The 17,558-nt window shown below is 56.2% G+C and overlaps 1 protein-coding gene and 1 pseudogene across 1 annotated transcript; both read left to right on the forward strand.

Annotated features, from left to right (window-relative positions):
- LOC134563054 (uncharacterized) overlaps positions 1–17,558 on the forward strand; it is a 47,902-nt pseudogene that overhangs the window by 29,094 nt on the left and 1,250 nt on the right.
- On the forward strand, positions 9,517–15,128 carry LOC134563079 (zinc finger protein 501-like). The gene is made up of 2 exons (XM_063420875.1): positions 9,517–10,222; positions 10,409–15,128. The coding sequence occupies exons 1-2, from the start codon at positions 10,024–10,026 to the stop codon at positions 11,653–11,655; spliced, it is 1,446 nt and encodes a 481-aa protein (XP_063276945.1). The 5' UTR covers positions 9,517–10,023; the 3' UTR covers positions 11,656–15,128.

Genomic DNA, 17,558 nt, shown 5'->3' on the forward strand with positions numbered 1-17,558 from the left:
GCAGAAACTTCACTCACTCCTCCGCATTCTGCTCCTGGACTGTGTTGTCTGTGGATGGACAGCGAGAGACAGAGAGAGCTCTCCTTTGTTTTTAATTGGCTTTTAGCTAGCTGAGCCACAAAATTTCCCTGGACTGTTTTCTTTTTCTTGCAACTCTTTCAACCTGTTCTGGACTGAAAACACAGAAAAACACCCAGAGCTCACACCTGTGACCCACTGGGGCCCAGGATGGCATTTTCCAGCCCCAGAGGGACTGATAAGAGACTGGACAACCTGAGCTGCCACCCATGGCAAAGACTTCCTCAATTTTGGAATCTCTCTTAACAACAGCAAGAGGTTCTGTTGTCTGATATTGTTCATTGTTTTTGTGCTTGTGGGCACTTTGCTTGTTGAATAAACAGTTTTTTCTCCTTTTCTCAAAAGAATTTTTTTCCTGGACCAGTTGGGGGAGGGGCTGCTTGGGTTTTCTTTCCAGAGGGACCCATTCAGAGGTTTCCTCACAAATTTGCACAAAACAAGGACACTGGTCCCTGTCCCTATTCCAGGTCCCATTCCCAATCCCCATCTCCATTCCCTCTCCCCATTCCTGGTCCCTGTCCCCATTCCTAATCCCTGTCCTCATTCCTGGTCCCTGTCCCTGTCCCCATTCTTTGTTCCTGTCTCCAGTCCCGGTCCCAGTGCCCATCCCTAGGCCCTGTCCCGATTCCTAATCCCATTCCTGGTCTCTCTCTCCACTCCAGGTCCCATTCCTGGTCTCAGTCCCATATTCCCTGTACCAGTCCCAGTCTGGTATGCCAGATCCAATTCTTGCTCCCTGTCCCCATTCCCAGTATTATCCCCAGTCCTTGTCCCATATTCCCAGTCCCATTCCCAGTTCTGTCTCCTACTGCCAGTCCCATTGCCAGACACTGTCCCTATTCCCAGTCCCATTTCCCAAACCCCGTTCTGTGTTCACGGTTCCATTCCTGATCCCTGTCCTCATTCCTGAGTCCTGTCCCCATTCCTGATCCCTGTCCCCATTACCAATCCCTGTCCCTATTCCCAGTCCCAGTTCCCATTACGCATCCCTGTCCCCATTCCTCGTTCCTATCCCCTTCCCAGTCCTGTCCCCTTTCCCGGTCCCATTCCGGGTCCCTATCCCCATTCCTGGTCCCATTCCTGTTCCCTATCCCCATTCTCACTCCCTGTTTAGATTCCCCATTCCATTCCCAATCCCTGTACTTATTCCCAGTCCCTGTCCCCATTGGTCCCCAGCCCAATTCCCAGTCCCATTCTCGACTCCAGGTCTCATTCCCAGACCAAGTCTGGTATTCCTGGTACCATTCTTGGTCCCTGTCTTTATTCCCAGTATTATGCCCAGTCGCTGTCTCATATTTTCAGTCCCATTCCCTTTCCCTGTCCCCACTCCTGCTCCCATTCCAGATCTCTGTCCCCATTCAAATTCCTTGTCCCGGTCCCAAGTCCCAGTCCCAGTCACCATTCCCAGGCCTTGTCCCAATTCTCTCTCCTATTCCCGGTTCCACTCTCCATTCCTGGTCACATTCCCAGTCTCACTCCTGTATTTCCTGTCCCAGTTTCTGTATCCCAGATCCAATTCTTCCTCTCTGTCCCCATTCCCAGCACGATCCCCAGGGCCTCTTTCATATTTCCAGTACCATTCCTGGTTCCTGTCCCAATTCCTGATCCCCGCCCACATCCCCTGTCCCCATTCCCAGTCTCTCTCCCCACTCCCGGTCCATGTCCCCACTCCCAGTCCCATTCCTGTCCCTATTCCCCATTCCCGCCTCTCCCATGGGGCCCTCAGGGCTCCCCAGCTCGGCCTGCCTGTGGCACACGAACCCTTCAGCCCTGCTGCTGCCCTTGCCCAGCTGCACACAGCACAAGGCTTTGGGCATTTCTCACAGACCCCAGCTGGCCACAGCAGCCCCTCCTGCCAGCACCCGCTGTGCCTCAGAGCTCTCCCTGCTGCTGGGGCCATGCAGGGGACACGGGCCTGCAGGAGCCTCCTGTTCTTGCCACAGGAGCAAGGCTGCAGCTCCAGCCTTTGGGCCCTGGGCCGCAGCAGCCCAGGGGAGGCCCAGCTGCAGAGCTCGCAGCTCAGATGTGTTTAATGGAGCACTTTGGAACTCTGATCCCCATCCCATATTCTCTCTGCGGTCGTTGTTTCCATATTCCCTGTCTCCACATTGCCAATCCCGATCCTATTCCTGGTACTGTTCCTGGTCCCCACTTCCATTCCCTTTCCCATTCTTAGTCCCTGTCCCAAATCCCAAGATCATTCCAAGTCCTTGTCTCGTATTTCCAGACCAACTCCTGACTCTTTACCATGTTGGCAGTACCCGTCCTCATTCCCGCTCCCTGTCCACTCTCACCTGTTGCCGCCGCCATCGCTCCGGCTCCTCCCTCGCTACTGACGTCACCGGAAAACCCGCGCTGCCCCGCCCACCAATCACAGCTCGCGATCTCTCCTCGATTTGCATAACCACGCCCTTTATCTCGGCCCCGCCCAGCGCCGGCTGTGACCTCGGTCGGGCGCTGTTTGCTCCCAGTTCCCTCCCAGTGTTCCCAGTAAAAGAGAATCTGGGACGGAAAGTGCTCCCAATTCCTTCCTGCTGGTCTCAAGGTCGCTCTCGGTGCCGCGTGGGGCGGGGCCACTTTGGAACACCCCAGGGCAGAGCGCGGCTGCTTCTGGGTGTCGGCACCACCCGGAGCGTGCTGGGAGCAGAGTAAGAGCGGGAGGAAGAGGAAAGGCAGGAACGGCAGGAACAGGAGGCGCGGGAAAAGGAGGGACAGAGGAAAAGAAAGAGGAGCAGCGGGAGGAAGAAGAAGAGGAGGAGCAGCACAAGCAGCAGCACGCGGTTCCCCCGCCAGCCCGCTCAGGCCGCCGCTCCCCCCGCTCCGGCAGAATCGCCCCTCCAGGAACCCGCAGGTGAGTGGGGAGGGGGAGCTCACCCCAAATCCATCGCAGGGGTCTCCAGGAGTTTTTTGTGCGGGGCAGGGATTGTTTGGATCTTGCAGGACCCCAAAGCCGAACCAGAGATGGCCCTGGAGGGATCTTGGCGGGTCCCACGTGGCGATCGCCCGGTAGCGGCGGGCAGAGCCCGGAGATGAGCGGAGTCCGGGCCCCCCGAGGCTGAAAGGGGCGCTGACTTCTGCAGCTGCGCTTGGGCAGCGGCACCATCAAACCCAGCGCGCTCAGCCCTTGTTTTCTTCCAAAAGCAGGATTTCCCTTGGTCCGCAAGAGGAGGAGGAGGAGGCCAGGAGGAAGAGGAAGATGTCCCGGGAGCCGCAGGCAGGTGAGGAGGAAGTCAGTGCCCTATTCCCCCTCTCTGTTGCTCCATCTCCCAGCCCAGCCTGGCCCCCAGCTGCAGGACAACCCCATTGCTGATGCCGTCATGCCGGGGATGAACTGGGGGGATTTCCTTCTCCTTCTGTTAGGAACGAAAGAAAAAAAAAACAAGAAGAAAAAAAAAAAAAAAAAAAAAAAAAAAAAAAAAAAAAAAAAAAAAAAAAAACCAAAAACAAAAACAACCACCCCACAACTGACCCTCTCCTGGCTAGAGTAACACCCCCCCACACCCCAGACAATCTGAGCAGGGAGAGCTGCCCTGAAGGAAAGTTGCCTGGCAACTTTTCCCTACCTAATTGAAATGTGAAAAGAAGCTGCCCACACCTAGATAGCCCTATTGTCCTTTGTAACTACCTCATTTAGCAAGAGTAACTTCGGCTACGACCAGGACAAATGCATATGCATTTGGATATGCAGATAGGGCAGGGCCGCCCCCGTGGATCCTGGGAGGTTTTTTTGGGGAAACTGCACCCCAGGACAGGAAGCTGGATTCGTCAGAAGAGAATTGGATAGTGCCCTGGCTGAGCGGGGAGTGGATGCACCTCCTGGCCTGGTTTGAAGATTGGCCATGACCTGTGAGGAGCCTGAATGGAATGGGAACTGGCCAGCTGAGCTGGCTGATTCAGAGAATGGGAAACTCTTGAAACTTTTCCCTGAGGGCAAAGAGCTGACTGCCAGTGCTCTGCCTTCTGATGGTTGACCAGAGAGAACTGCCAGCTGTTTCTATGGGAACAAGGACTCAGCATCCACTGGGACAGCACCTGCTCCTTCAGATGGCTGCACTAGCGTGGAAAACTCCGATCGGACTTTGCAATCCTGCTGATGATTTTAATAATGAGCTGATCACTTTAATAAAGAGCTGAATATTGATAAAGGCATATGCCCTGTTCTTTTCACTTCCCTCTAGCACAGAGGCAAATCCCATCCTTTCCTTGTCCTTCCTCCCCCAGACATGGAACTGAGCACGGAGCCCAGAGAGGACAAATCCCCATAGCAGGACCTCATGGAAGAGGCCGCTGTGAGCGGCTCCAGGGTGCAGGAATCCAATGGGAAGGAAAAGCCTCGGAGATCCCGCACAAGGACGAGCTGCAAACGCAGATCTCGGGGATCTGAGGAGGAAAGATCTACTCTGGGCAGGGGAGGTGGCCGGAGCTCAGAGCTGAGGGCCCCTGACAAGTCTCAGGATGGGGAGAAGCCCCACAAGTGCTCAAAATGTGAGAAGAGCTTCAGGTGGAAATCCGACCTGATCAAACACCAGAGGATCCACACGGGGGAACGGCCCTATGAGTGTGGGGAGTGTGGGGAGTGTGGGAAGAGCTTCACATTTAGATCCGGCCTAAGTGTCCACCAGAGGATCCACACCAAGGAGAAGCCCTACGAGTGTGAACAATGCAAGAAGAGGTTTACCGCCAGCTCCCATCTCCTCGTGCACCGGCGGATTCACAGAGATGAGAAGCCCTTCCACTGCCATGACTGTGGGATGGACTTCAGGGACAGCTCTGCCCTCAGCAAGCACCGGCACATCCACACCGGGGAGAAGCCCTACGAGTGTCCCCAGTGTGGGAAGAGCTTCACCCAGAGCTTCAGACACAGCCAGAACCTAATTATCCACCAGAGGAGCCACACAGGGGAACAGCCCTACAATTGTGAGGAGTGTGGGAAGAGCTTCAGCCAGAGACCCCACCTGACCTACCACTAGAGAAGCCACACCAGGGAGAGGCCCTATGAGTGTGACCAATGCAGGAAGAGGTTTCAGACCAGCTCAAATCTCCTCAAGCACCAGCGGTATCACACGGATGAGAGGCCCTTTCGCTGCCCTGACTGCGGGATGGGCTTCCAGCGAAACACCCACCTCACCAGGCACCGGCGCATCCACACCGGGGAGAGGCCCTATGAGTGTCCCGACTGTGGGAAGAGCTTCAACGATAGCTCTGCCCTGATCGTCCACCAGAGGAGTCACACAGGGGAGAGGCCCTACAAGTGTGAGGAGTGTGGGAAGAGCTTCAACCAGAGCCCCCACCTAATTATCCACCAGAGGAGCCACACAGGGGAGAGACCCTACGAGTGTGACCAATGCAGGAAGAGGTTTCAGAGCAGCTCAAGTCTCCTCCTGCACCAGCGGATTCACACGGATGAGAGGCCCTTCCGCTGCCCTGACTGTGGGAATGGCTTCAAGTACAACTCCCACCTCGTCACCCACCGGCGCATCCACACCGGGGAGAGGCCCTACGAGTGTCCCCAGTGTGGGAAAAGGTTTTCCAAGAGCTCTCACTTGACCCAACACCAACGGAGCCAACACTGAGAGAAGCCCTGCAAGTGCCCCCAGTGCAGAGAGAGCTTCATTCGCTGCTCCAGCTCCATCCCCCATGGGAGGATCTACACTGGATGATTCCCACTGACGCCTGGAGGGGAGAGCCCTGGTGATCTGTGTTGGGTACACACCTAGCTGGGGGCTCCACATCCTCCTAGCTCCCCGTGGCCTGGATTATCTTTTGTTTTCACTTTATTCTTTCAAAACACCCAAAATCAAGGTAAAAATAAAGGTGTTGAACCAAGACATGGATGGGGACATGGGGGGATCTTCCAGGGGATGTGGGGGATGCTGAGTGGGAGGAAGTTCAGGGTTCCTATCACAAATTTGAGTGTTGCTCAGAGATTTGGGCTCTAAAGGCCACACGGCCGAGCAGTTCTGGCTGTCCTGGGAGACCCTGGGGGAAGTTTTGGGGCAGCTGATCAAGGACCCCCTACCCTGGAACTGTACCCATGTCCCCCAGTCCCAGTTCCCGATGTCCCCTGTCCAGTATGCTCCTCTCCACACTCTCACTCCCCTTGCCCCCTTAACGTTCCCATGTTACCCCACTCCCAGTCCTGGTCTGGTCCCATCTTATTCCAGATCCCATTCCCAGTCTCATTCCCCGTCCCTGTCCCGTATTCTCTGTCTGGTTACCATTCCTGTATTTCCAGTCCCATATTCCCTGCCCTGTTCCTGTTATTGTATTCCTGGTTTCTTTGCCCGGCCCTGTGCCAGGCCCTCATTGCCACTGCTGTATTCCTTCTCCTGTTCCCCTGTTTCCAGTCCCATTACTGTATTCCTGATCCCGGCCCCACCTTCCTAATTCCCGTCCCATATTATCTCTACGCTTGCTCTGTTCATGTTCATTATGCTGTTCCCATATTCCTGTTCCTGGTCCCATTCCAGGTCCCTTTCTCCATCCCCAGTATAATTCCCAGTCTCCATCTCATATTTCCAGTCCCATTGCCACTTTTTGTCTTAATTCCTGGTTCCTGTCCTCATTGCCGGTCCCATTCCTGGCTGCATTCAGAACCTGACCCCATTCACAGTCTCTATCCCCATTCTTGGACACTATCCCCATTCTCAGTCCCATGCCTGGTCCCTATTCCCATTCTAGATCCCTGTCCCATATTCCCAGTCCCTGTCACCATTTCCAGTCCCAATCCAGTATTCCTGGTCTCCTTCTTGGTCCCTGTCCCCATTCCTTGTATCATTCTCAGTCCCTGTCTCATATTTCCAGTCCCATTCCCTGTCCCTGTCCTCATTTCCAGTTCCAATTCCTGGTCCTTGTCCCCATTTGCAATCCCATTCCCAGTCCCATTCCCAGTACCTCTCTCCATTCTCAATCCTGTTCATGGTCCCAGTCCCATATTCCCTGTCCAGTTCTTGGTCCCTGTCCCCATTACCAGTATCATTCCCAGTCCGTTTCTCGCATTTCCAGTCCTATTCCCAGTCCCAGTCCCCATTACCGATTCCTGTCCCCATTCCCAGTGCCATTCCAAGTGCCATTCCTCGTCCAAGTTCAGTATTCCATATGTCTGTCGGAGTCCATGTTTCCATGGATCCTCCACAGAGAGTGAAAAGTACAGAGATAGAATTAAAACCTTTAGAAAAATTAGAATATATAAAAGCTTTAGATACATAAAGTAGAAATCTAACCCTGAGCTTTAAGCTTTACATGCCCTAAGCCGTAGTTGTCGGTGTGAAAGGACACAGCTTCAGGCTTAGCAATAGAGTACAGACATAACAAAAATAGAGTAGGGTACTGTTTATAATTTTTAGTATGAGTTTTATGTACAACAAGGTAGAACCTTATGCTAGTAAGATAGAGCTTTGCGTTAATAGATATGCTTTGTGCGTAGGTTTTGACGCTGATTTTCGTAGTTTTACGAACTTTAGAATTGTACCTAGATTGGTTAGTGTGTAGACAAAAAATATGAATATGCATTTTGCAATTTGGGATAAAAAGCCTCTGTGTCAGTCGGTCAGGGTTTTGGAGGGATTGATTGATTGATCAATCCGATCTATCGATCCAACCTCCACCTCCTGCAGCCTGAGGAAGCAGCCCTGCCAGGGAGCCGGATGGGATTCTAAAGGTACCATCTATTGTTGCCTGGGATCTGGGCCCTGGGGTCCCATCCCTTCCCCCTGCGAGGGTTCGGGACCCCAGGACCCCTCCTTGCCCCTGCGATCCCGTCCCTTCCCTTTCCCCCTGCGGCGTTTGCCCCGGGACTCTGTTTGGGGCTGTCGGGGAGTCTGCGAGGGTCTGGGACCCCAGGACCTCCTTCCTGTCTCTGCAACCGGGAACTGCAAGGGTTTGGGACCCCTGGGACCCCTCCTTGTCCCTGCGACCCCCCGGACAGGAACTCTGTGCGGTTCGGGATCCCTCACTGTCATCGTGACCCTGTGATCGGGGACTCTCTATGGGTTTTGAATCTCGGGGCCCCTTTCTGTTGTTGTGATCCCCACGGTTGGAAAACCCTGCTTGGGGTCAGATGGGAGGCTGATTTACCTAGAGGCTGTAATGTTAGATTTATGCTTGCTTATAGTCTTACTAGTTTTGCTTGTTAGGAATTCTGTGCTTTGTTTGCTGTTTCATTAGAACTCTGTGTGTTAAGATTTCTATGCTTTGGTTATTGTTTTATTTAGACTTTGCTTGTTTATGTTTATAATTGATCGTATTGTAAAGCCGCTCTTAGACCTCTCACACCTTCAGATACATGCTTTGTAAATAAACCACTCTGCTTAGATACTAAAATGCTGTAAGACCTTTTAGAGACTTTATACCCGTAAAACCACCTAGGCACATGTCGTATTCTCAGTCCCTGTCTCATATTCCTTGTCCCATTCCCAGTCCTACTCCGGTATTTTTGGTCCCATTCTTGGTCCCTGCCCCAAATTCCATTATCATTCCCAGTCCCGCTCTGTCCCTATTGCTGGTCCCATTTCCCGTCCCCATTTGCCAGGGCCGCCTCTCCCATGAGGCCCTCAGGGCTCCCTAGCTCGGCCTGCCTGTGGCACACGAACCCTTCAGCCCTGCTGCTGCCCTTGCCCAGCTGCACACAGCACAAGGCTTTGGGCATTTCTCACAGGCCCCAGCTGGCCACAGCAGCCCCTCCTGCCAGCACCCGCTGTGCCTCACAGCCCTCCCTGCTACTGGGGCCATGCAGGGGACACGGGCCTGCAGGAGCCTCCTGTTCTTGCCACAGGAGCGAGGCTGCAGCTCCAGCCTTTGGGCCCTGGGCCGCAGCAGCCCAGGGGAGGCCCAGCTGCAGAGCTCGCAGCCCCGTGTGTGTTTCACTGCAACGCTTTGGAACTCTGATCCCTATCCCATATTCTCTCTGAGGTCGGTATTTCCATATTCCCTGTCCGTTCCTGTATTCTCATCACGGGTCCCTGCAGAGGTCTCTGTCCCCATTCCCGCTCCGTCCCCTTTCACGGCCCCAGCCCGCCCTCACCTGACCAGGAAAACCCCGCTCTGCTCCCACCCACCAATCACAGCGCGCGATCGCTCCTCTATTTGCATAACCACGCCCTTTGTCTCGTGCCCGCCCCTCGCCGGCTGCAGCCGCGTCCGGCGCTGTTCTCTCCCAGTTCCCTCCCAGTGCTCCCAGTAACAGCGATACCGGGATGGAAAGCGCTCCCGATTTCTTCCCGCTGCTCCCAGGATCACTCTCGGTGCTCCCAGGATCGCTCCCGCGCGGGGCGGGGCCGCTTTAAAACCCCCCCTGGTCAGAGCGCGGCTGCTTTTGGGTGTCGGCACCGCCCGGGCCGGGCTGGGAGCGGAGGAGGAGCGGGAAGAAGAGGAGGGACAGAGGAGGACGAAAACGAAACGCAGGAGCTGCAGGAAGAGGAGGAGCAGGAAGAGGAGGGACAGAGGAGGACGAAAACGAAACGCAGGAGCTGCAGGAAGAGGAGGAACGGGAAGAGGAGGGACAGAGGAGGAGGAGGAAGATGAGGAGCGGGAGGAAGAGCAGAAGCACCAGAACCACGCTGGTTTCCCGCCCGCCGGCTCAGGCCGCAGCTCCCGGCTCCGGCAGCATCGCCCACCCCCCACCCCCCCCGCCGCTGGAAACCACAGGTGAGCGGGGAGGGAGAGCTTGCCGAAAATCCATCGGAGGGTCTCTGCGAGGCTGGGGGGGTCAGGGGATGTTTGTATCTGGCAGGACCCCAAAGCCGAGCCGGAAATTGCCCTGGAGGGATCTTGGGGGGCTCCCACGTGGCGATAGCCCGCTACCGGCAGGCAGTGGGGCGATATTGGATTTAGGGATCCCCGGGAGAGGCGGGGGGGAACGCGACAGCCTCGGAGCAGGGAAAGCCCAGAGGGTAATGCCGGAGCCAGGGGACCCCCGACAGTCTGCAGGGGTGGGGGAGCCTGGAGATGAGCGGGGTCCCGGCCCCCCTAAAGCTGAAAGGAGCGCTGACTTCTGTAGCTGCACTTGGGCAGTGGGATCATCAAACCAAACTCACTCAGATCTTGTTTTCACCCCCAAACGAGGATTTCCAATTCCCAAACGTGTTGCCGATGCAGGAGGAGGAGACTGCAAAGAAGAGGAAGATGGCCCGGGAGCTGCAGACAGGTGAGGAGGAAGTCAGTGCCTCTTTCCCCCTCTCTCCTGCTCTGTCTCCCAGCCCAGCCTGGCCACCGGCTGCAGGACAATCCCACTACTGACTCCAACCTGCCCGGGATGCATTTGGGGCATCTCCTTCCCTTTCTCTGTGGCACGGAGGCAAATCCCATCCTCTCCTTGTCCTTCATCTTCCAGACACAGAGCTGAGGATGGAGCCCAGGGAGGACAAATCCCTGCTGCAGAACATCATGGAAGAGGCCATTTTGAGCAGCTCCACAGTGCAGGAATTAAATGGTGAGGAAAAGCCCCGGAGATCCCGCAGGAGGACGGGCTGCAAACGCAGATCTCAGGGATCCGAGGAGGAAAGATCCACCCTGGACCGGGGAGGCGTTCGGGTCTCTGAGCAGCTTCACGATGGGGAGCAGCCTCACAAGTGCTCGGAATGTGAGAAGAGCTTTAGTTGGAGATACTCCCTGATCTGTCACAGGGGAATCCACACGGGAGAACGGCGCTATGAGTGTGGGAAGTGTGGGAAGAGCTTCAGCCAGAGATCCTCCCTGATCCGCCACCAGGTCAGCCACAGTCTGGAGATGCCCTTTGAGTGTGATAAATGTAGGAAGAGGTTTCAGAGCAGCACCTGTCTCCTCAGGCATTACAGGATTCACAGGGATGAGAGGCCCTTCCGCTGCCCCGACTGCGGGATGGGCTTCAAGCACGACACCAGCCTCATCGCCCACCGGCGCATCCACACTGGGGAGAGGCCCTACGAGTGTGGGGAGTGTGGGAAGAGCTTCTCCAGGAGCTCCAACCTGATCATGCACCAGAGGAGACACACGGGAGAATGGCCCTATGACTGTGGGGAGTGTAGGAAGAGCTACAAGACAAGCTCTGAACTGATCATTCACCAGAGGAGCCACACTGGGGAACGACCCTATGAGTGTGGGGAGTGTGGGAAGAGCTTCACCCGGAGGTGCCACCTGCTCCGCCACCAGAGGAGCCACAAGGGCTCTACAGCCTACAAGGAATGTTCCTATGAGTATGGGGAGTGTGGGAAGACCTTGAGATCAAGCTCTGAACTGATTGTCCACCAAAGGAGCCACACTGGGGAACGGCCCTATGAATGTGGGGAGTGTGGAAAGAGATTCATGTCGAGATCGCACCTGATTGCACACCAGAAGATCCACACGGGGGAACGGCCATATGAGTGTGACCAATGCAGGAAGAGGTTTCAGACCAGCACCAATCTCCTCATACACCAGAGGATTCACATGGATGAGAGGCCCTTCCGCTGCCCCAACTGTGGGAAGGGCTTTATGCAAAACTCCACACTCAGCATCCACTGGTGCATCCACACCGGGGAGAGACCCCACGAGTGTCCCCAGTGTGGGAAGAGCTTCTCATGCAGGTCAACTTTGACCCAACACCAATGGAGCCAGCACTGAGGGAAGCCCTGCGAGTGTCCCAAGTGCAGGAAGAGCTTCATGCGCTGCTCCAGCTCCATCCCCATGGGAGGATCCCCCCTGGATGATCCCCAGGGACCCCGGGTGGGCAGAGCCCTGATGATCTGTGGTGCCGCTGATCTTTGTTGGGAGGACACCTGACAGGGGCTTCACATTCTCCTGGCTCCCTGTGACCACCTGGACACATCCACAAACCAACATCAGAAATCCGTTGTGGAGGGTGGATTTGTTGACTTCTGACCCCAAAAACACCTCACTTTTTGCATCTTAGGATAGCATCAAGAAGCACTGCGTGGCCTTTCAGGTCTTCTCCAACAGAAATCCGTCATTTCAATTCTCTTTGGCCCATGGGCTTCTTCTGCAGATAACAGGGATGGACTAGATTAAAGGCCACGATTTTGGAGACAGTGTGGTGGAAACTCCTCCAAAAACATGTTCTTCCCACCCAAGCATGTGGATGGTCTCTCAGCAGGGACACGTAAATCCCTTTGTTCTGGCCTTGAAACAAAAAGGTTTCTTGTTCATCCCTTTGAAAGCTCTGAAACTGGGTTAAAAATAAAGATGTTGAACTAAGGCATGGATGAGGGCATGGGATGACAGTGACATAGGTGGGGCCATAGGGGGACATGGGGGACATGGATGAGGACACAGACATTGATGGGGCCTCAGAGGGACAAGGGTCAGTGTCACCCATGGGATCATGTGGCCCCATGCTGGGTGACCTGGTGGGAACATCCCCATAGGTGTGACTTTGGCCCCTGATGTGTGTCCTGGTGGCACTGTGTCCCCTCCCTCCATATGTCCCCATCCCCCACCGTGGCTCCCTGTCACCCCTCTGTGTTTTCCTGTCCTGCCCCAAGTGTCCCTGTCCCCCCAGTGCATCCTCATCTTAATCTCCTCTATGTCTCCCAGTCCTTCCCTCTGTGTCGCTGTCCCCTGCCCCTGGTGGGGCCAACATCCCCAAGGTCCCGAGACTGTGTCCCTCAAGGTGTCCCCATGTCCCTCAGGGTGTCCCCCTGTCCCTCAGGATGTTCCCGTGGCTGGTCATGATGCTGAGCATCTTCACCTTTCCTGTCACAGGTCGGGAAATCCCAGGACACCCTGTGACAGTCCACAACATGCCATGACATCCTTTGTTCTCTGATTTTGGGTCCTCCTCTCACCATTTTTGGTCCTTTTGCCCTGTTTTTGGTCAGTTTCCCCCCTTTTTTGGATCCCTTCCCTCTTTTCCCAGCCTTTCCCCCAATTTTGCGTGCCCTGCCCTTGACATTTGGCACATTTTTGGGTGCATCCCCCCTCCTCTCCAACCCTAGCTCGCCACGCTCTGTCCCCCAATGCATGTCCCCTTCTGTGTCCTCAACTGTCCCCCCACCCCACATGGACTCAGTGGTCGCCATCCTGGATACCCTTGAGTTCCCAGGCCAGGACTGTGGATCTCCTCTTCCAGGAGATGCAGAGCTGGCCCAGCTCCCAGGTGACATCAAAGGCACCAGGGCTTGGGGTGGGTGGCCTGGTGGGGGTGGGTGGGAGGGGGTTTGGGGTCATCTTTGAACTGACAATGAGTCTTGTCCACTCTGCAGTGAGGAGCAGCCCCAGCTGGGGAGCCTGGGATGGATGGGGGCAAGGAGAGGTTGGATCCGGTCCAGATGGACACCAGAGCTGTGGATCCCAGCTGGACTCAGATCTGGATAGGCCCTGGCCCTGCAGACCCCAAGCCTGGCCAGTCCCCAGCCCCAGATGACCACCAGCTTGGACACACCCTGACCCACCCCACTGGCCCACCAGCCCATCTCAGTAGCCCTAATCCCAAAAACCCCAAAATAAACCCAATATCAGAACATCGGCTCGAGATGGTGCCTGTAGAATGAGGGGGAAACTGAGGCACTGGCTGGAAGATGACTTTGCAGTGATGGGAGTAGACTTTATGACCCACCCTGGAGACCCTCAAATGACCACCCACCCCCCAAACTGTCACCGCAGCATCCCGGGACCCCCATCTCTCACATCAGGGGGGCTCCAGGAGCCACCACAGCCCCTTCGAGGGCTGACCTGCAGTGTCCCCCGGTGTCACTGGAGGAGGAGGAGCTGAGGGTATGAAACTCCTACCTGGTCACATCAGGAACCCTCTACAAGAACAGGGGCCAAGCATGGGCGGAGCAGCAGAGGTACCGCGGAGGACCGGGGTGGGGACACGGGGACAGTCCCTGAAGTCCCAAAGGTCCTCTCGGGGGATGCTGTGCGTGGGGGATGCAGAGTCACGCAGCATCCTCAGGGGCATGCAGGGTGGTGGAAGTGGTGGCATGTCCCCAGAAATGTTGTCACCACCCCCCACATAGGAAGTGGGCCACCTCCTGCCTTGGGGCACTGGTGACAAAGTGGCGGGTGGCTGTGACAAAAAGCACAGGTGCCGCATGGGTGTCCAGGCTGATCTGCACTTGCCCACTGTGGCCGCAGTTGTAAAACGTGACCTGCAGACACAGGGTGGTACTTTCATTGTGATTGTCACTGTCAGTGTCATTGCCATTATTACTATCATTGTCAGCATCAGTGGTGTCATTGTCACCAACACTGTCACTGTTATTGTCACGGTCACCATCACTGCCATTGTCATTGTCCTGTCACTGTCACTGTGCCCTGAGGTGACTTTGTGATGCTTGTATCCACACTTGTCTGTAATGCTTTTGCTGGATATTAAGTTCTACGCTTTAAGGAATAGTTCCGAGAGTGAAGGGGCTGGAAGAAGGAGCGCAGGGTTTGTTTACAGAAACTGCACTCACTCCTCTGCATTCTGATCCTGGACTGTGTTGTCTGTGGACGGACAGAGTGACAGAGCTCCACTTTGCTTTTTAGTTAGCTTTTAGCTAGCTGAGCCACAGAATTTCCCTGGACTGTTTTCTCTTATTTTTCTTGGAATTGTTTCAACCTGTTCTGGACTGAAAACTCAGAAAAACACGCAGAGCTCATGCCTGTGACCTACAGGGGCCAGGATGGCATTTTCCAGCACAAGAGGGCCTGATGAGAGACTGGGCAAGCTGAGCTACAACCCATGGCAAGGACGTTCTCAATTTTGGAATCTTTCTTCAGAATGGCGAGAGGTTTTGCTGTTTGATATTGTTCATTGTTTTTCTGCTTGTGGGTACTTTGCTTGTTAAATAAACAGGTTTTTCCACTTTTCCTAAAGGAAATATTTTGCCACACCAGTTGAGAGAAGGGCTGCTTGGGTTTGCTTTCCAGAGGGACCCCATTTAAAGATTTCCTCCCAAATTTGCCCTAATCCAGGACACCAGTTCCTGTCCCCATTCCGAGTCCCATTCCCAATCCTATTCCCTACATTCCTTCTCCATATTCCTGGTCCTGTCCCCATTCCCGGTCCCTCTCTCCACTCCTGATCCCACTCCAAGTCCAGCATTCCTGGTGCCATTCTTGGTCCCTGTACCCATTCCCAGTACTATCTCCAGTCCCTGTTGTGTATTTCCCTTCTCATTCCCTTACCCTGTCCCCATTCCCTCTCTCCGTTCCTGATCCTTGTCACCAGTCCCAGTCCCATTCCTGGTCCCAGTCCCATTTGCAGGCCCTGTCCTGATTCCCTGTCACATTCCCCATCCGACTTTCCATTCCCCATCCCAATCCCGGTCTCAATCCCGTATTCCCTGTCCCAGTCCCAGTCTGGTATCCCAGATCCAATTCTTCCTCCTTGTCCCCATTCTCAGTGTTACAGTCAGTCCCTGGCCCGTATTTCCAGTCCCATTCCCTGTTCCTCTCCCCATTCCTTGTCCCCATTCCCTGTCCCCATTCCCAGTTCCCAGTCCCTGTCTCCATTCCCGCCTCTCCCATGGGGCCCTCAGGGCTCCCCAGCTCGGCCTGCCTGTGGCACACGAACCCTTCAGCCCTGCTGCTGCCCTTGCCCAGCTGCACACAGCACAAGGCTTTGGGCATTTCTCACAGGCCCCAGCTGGCCACAGCAGCCCCTCCTGCCAGCACCCGCTGTGCCTCACAGCCCTCCCTGCTGCTGGGGCCATGCAGGGCACACGGGCCTGCAGGAGCCTCCTGTTCTTGCCACAGGAGCAAGGCTGCAGCTCCAGCCTTTGGGCCCTGGGCCGCAGCAGCCCAGGGGAGGCCCAGCTGCAGAGCTCGCAGCCCCAAATGTGTTTCACTGAAGCACTTTGGAACTCTGATCCCCATCCCATATTCTCTCTGCGGTCGCTGTTTCCATCTTCCCTGTCCCGTTCCCGTGTTCCCATTCCCAGAGCCATTGCCGGTCACTACCCCCATCCCCACTCCCTTCCCTGCTCCTACTCACGTATTCCCTGTCCCAGGCCCAGATTGTTGGTCCCACTCCTAATCCCTGTCCTCATTCCCGGTCTCATTCCAAGTCCCTTTCTCGTATTTTGAATTCCTCTCCCGGTCCTGGTCCCGTTCTCGGTCCCTGTCCCAATTCCTAGTCCTGTCCCCATTCTCTGTCCCAGTCCCAGTCCCAGTCCCGGTCACCATACCCGATCGTGTCCCGCATTCCCGGTGCCAGAGCCCATTCGCGCTCCCATTCCCGATCCCTGTCCCCATTGCTGCCACGATTCCCAGTCCCCGTCCCCAATTCCCGGTCGCATTCACGGTCGTTGGCCACATTCCCGGCTCCAGTCCCGTATTTCCAGTCCCATTCTTGCTCTCGGTCCCGTACTACCGCCCTCTGTCCGGATTCCCGGTCCCCATTGCCAGTCCCTGCCACCATTCCTGTCCCCGTTCCCGCTCCCCGTCCGCTCTCACCGGACGCCGCCGCCATCGCTCCGGCCCTGCCCGGGCCCTCACCGGCCCGAAGAAACCCCGCGCCTCTCCCGCCCACCAATCACAGCGCGCGATGGCTCCTCGATTTGCATAACCACGCCCTCTGCCTTGGCCCCGCCCAGCGCCGGCTGCAGCCGCGTCCGGGCGCTGTTTGCTCCCAGTTCCCTCCCAGTGCTCCCAGTAATAGCCAGACTGGGACGGAAAGCGCTCCCGATTCCTTCCGCTTGCTCCCAGGATCGCTCCCAGTGCCGCGCGGGGCGAGGCCGCTTTGGAACCCCCCCAGAGCAGAGCGCGGCTGCGTTTGGCTGTCGGCAACGACCGGGCCGAGCTGGGAGCGGAGGAGCGGGAAGAAGGACACCGGAAAGGGAAAAAAAAAGTGAAAGACAAAGGGAGAAGAGACAGGAACAGGAGGAGCACAAAGAGGAGGGACAGAGGAAAAGGACAGGGAGGAGCGGGAGGAAGAGGAGGAGCAGCGGCAGCACGCGGTTCCCCCGCCCGCCAGCTCAGGCCGGAGTTCTCCCGACCCCGGCAGCATCGCCCACCCCAGAACCCGCAGGTCAGCGTGGAGGGGGAGCTCGCCCCAAACATCGGGAGGGTCTTCGGGAGGGTTTTTGTGCGGGGCAGGGATGTTTGGATCTTGCAGGACCCCAAAGCCAATCTGGAGAGGGCCCTGGAGCAATCGCGGCAGGTCCCACGTGGCGATCGCCCGGTAGCGGCGGGCAGAGCCCGGAAATGAGCGGGGTCCAGGACCCCGAGACTGAAAGGGGCGCTGACTTCTGCAGCTGCACTTGGGCAGCGACACCATCAAATCCAATGCGCTCAGCCCTTGTTTCCCCTGCAAACCAGGATTTCCCATTCCCAGACCTCGGCCTGATGGAGGAGGAGGTTGAAGATGCGAGGAAGAGGAAGATGTCTCAGGAGCCGCAGGCAGGTGAGCAGGAAGTCAGAGCCCCTTTCCCCCTCCCTCCTGTTCCATCTCCCAGCCAAGCCTGAGCCCCGGCTGCAGCACAACCCCGCTGCCGACGCCGTCCTGCCGGGGATGCACTGGGGGATCTCCTTCCCCTTCGCTGTGCCACGGAGACAAATCCCATCCTCTCCTTGTCCTT

Source organism: Prinia subflava, chromosome 33 (genome assembly GCF_021018805.1).
Source record: "Prinia subflava isolate CZ2003 ecotype Zambia chromosome 33, Cam_Psub_1.2, whole genome shotgun sequence".
NCBI classification, from domain to species: domain Eukaryota; kingdom Metazoa; phylum Chordata; class Aves; order Passeriformes; family Cisticolidae; genus Prinia; species Prinia subflava.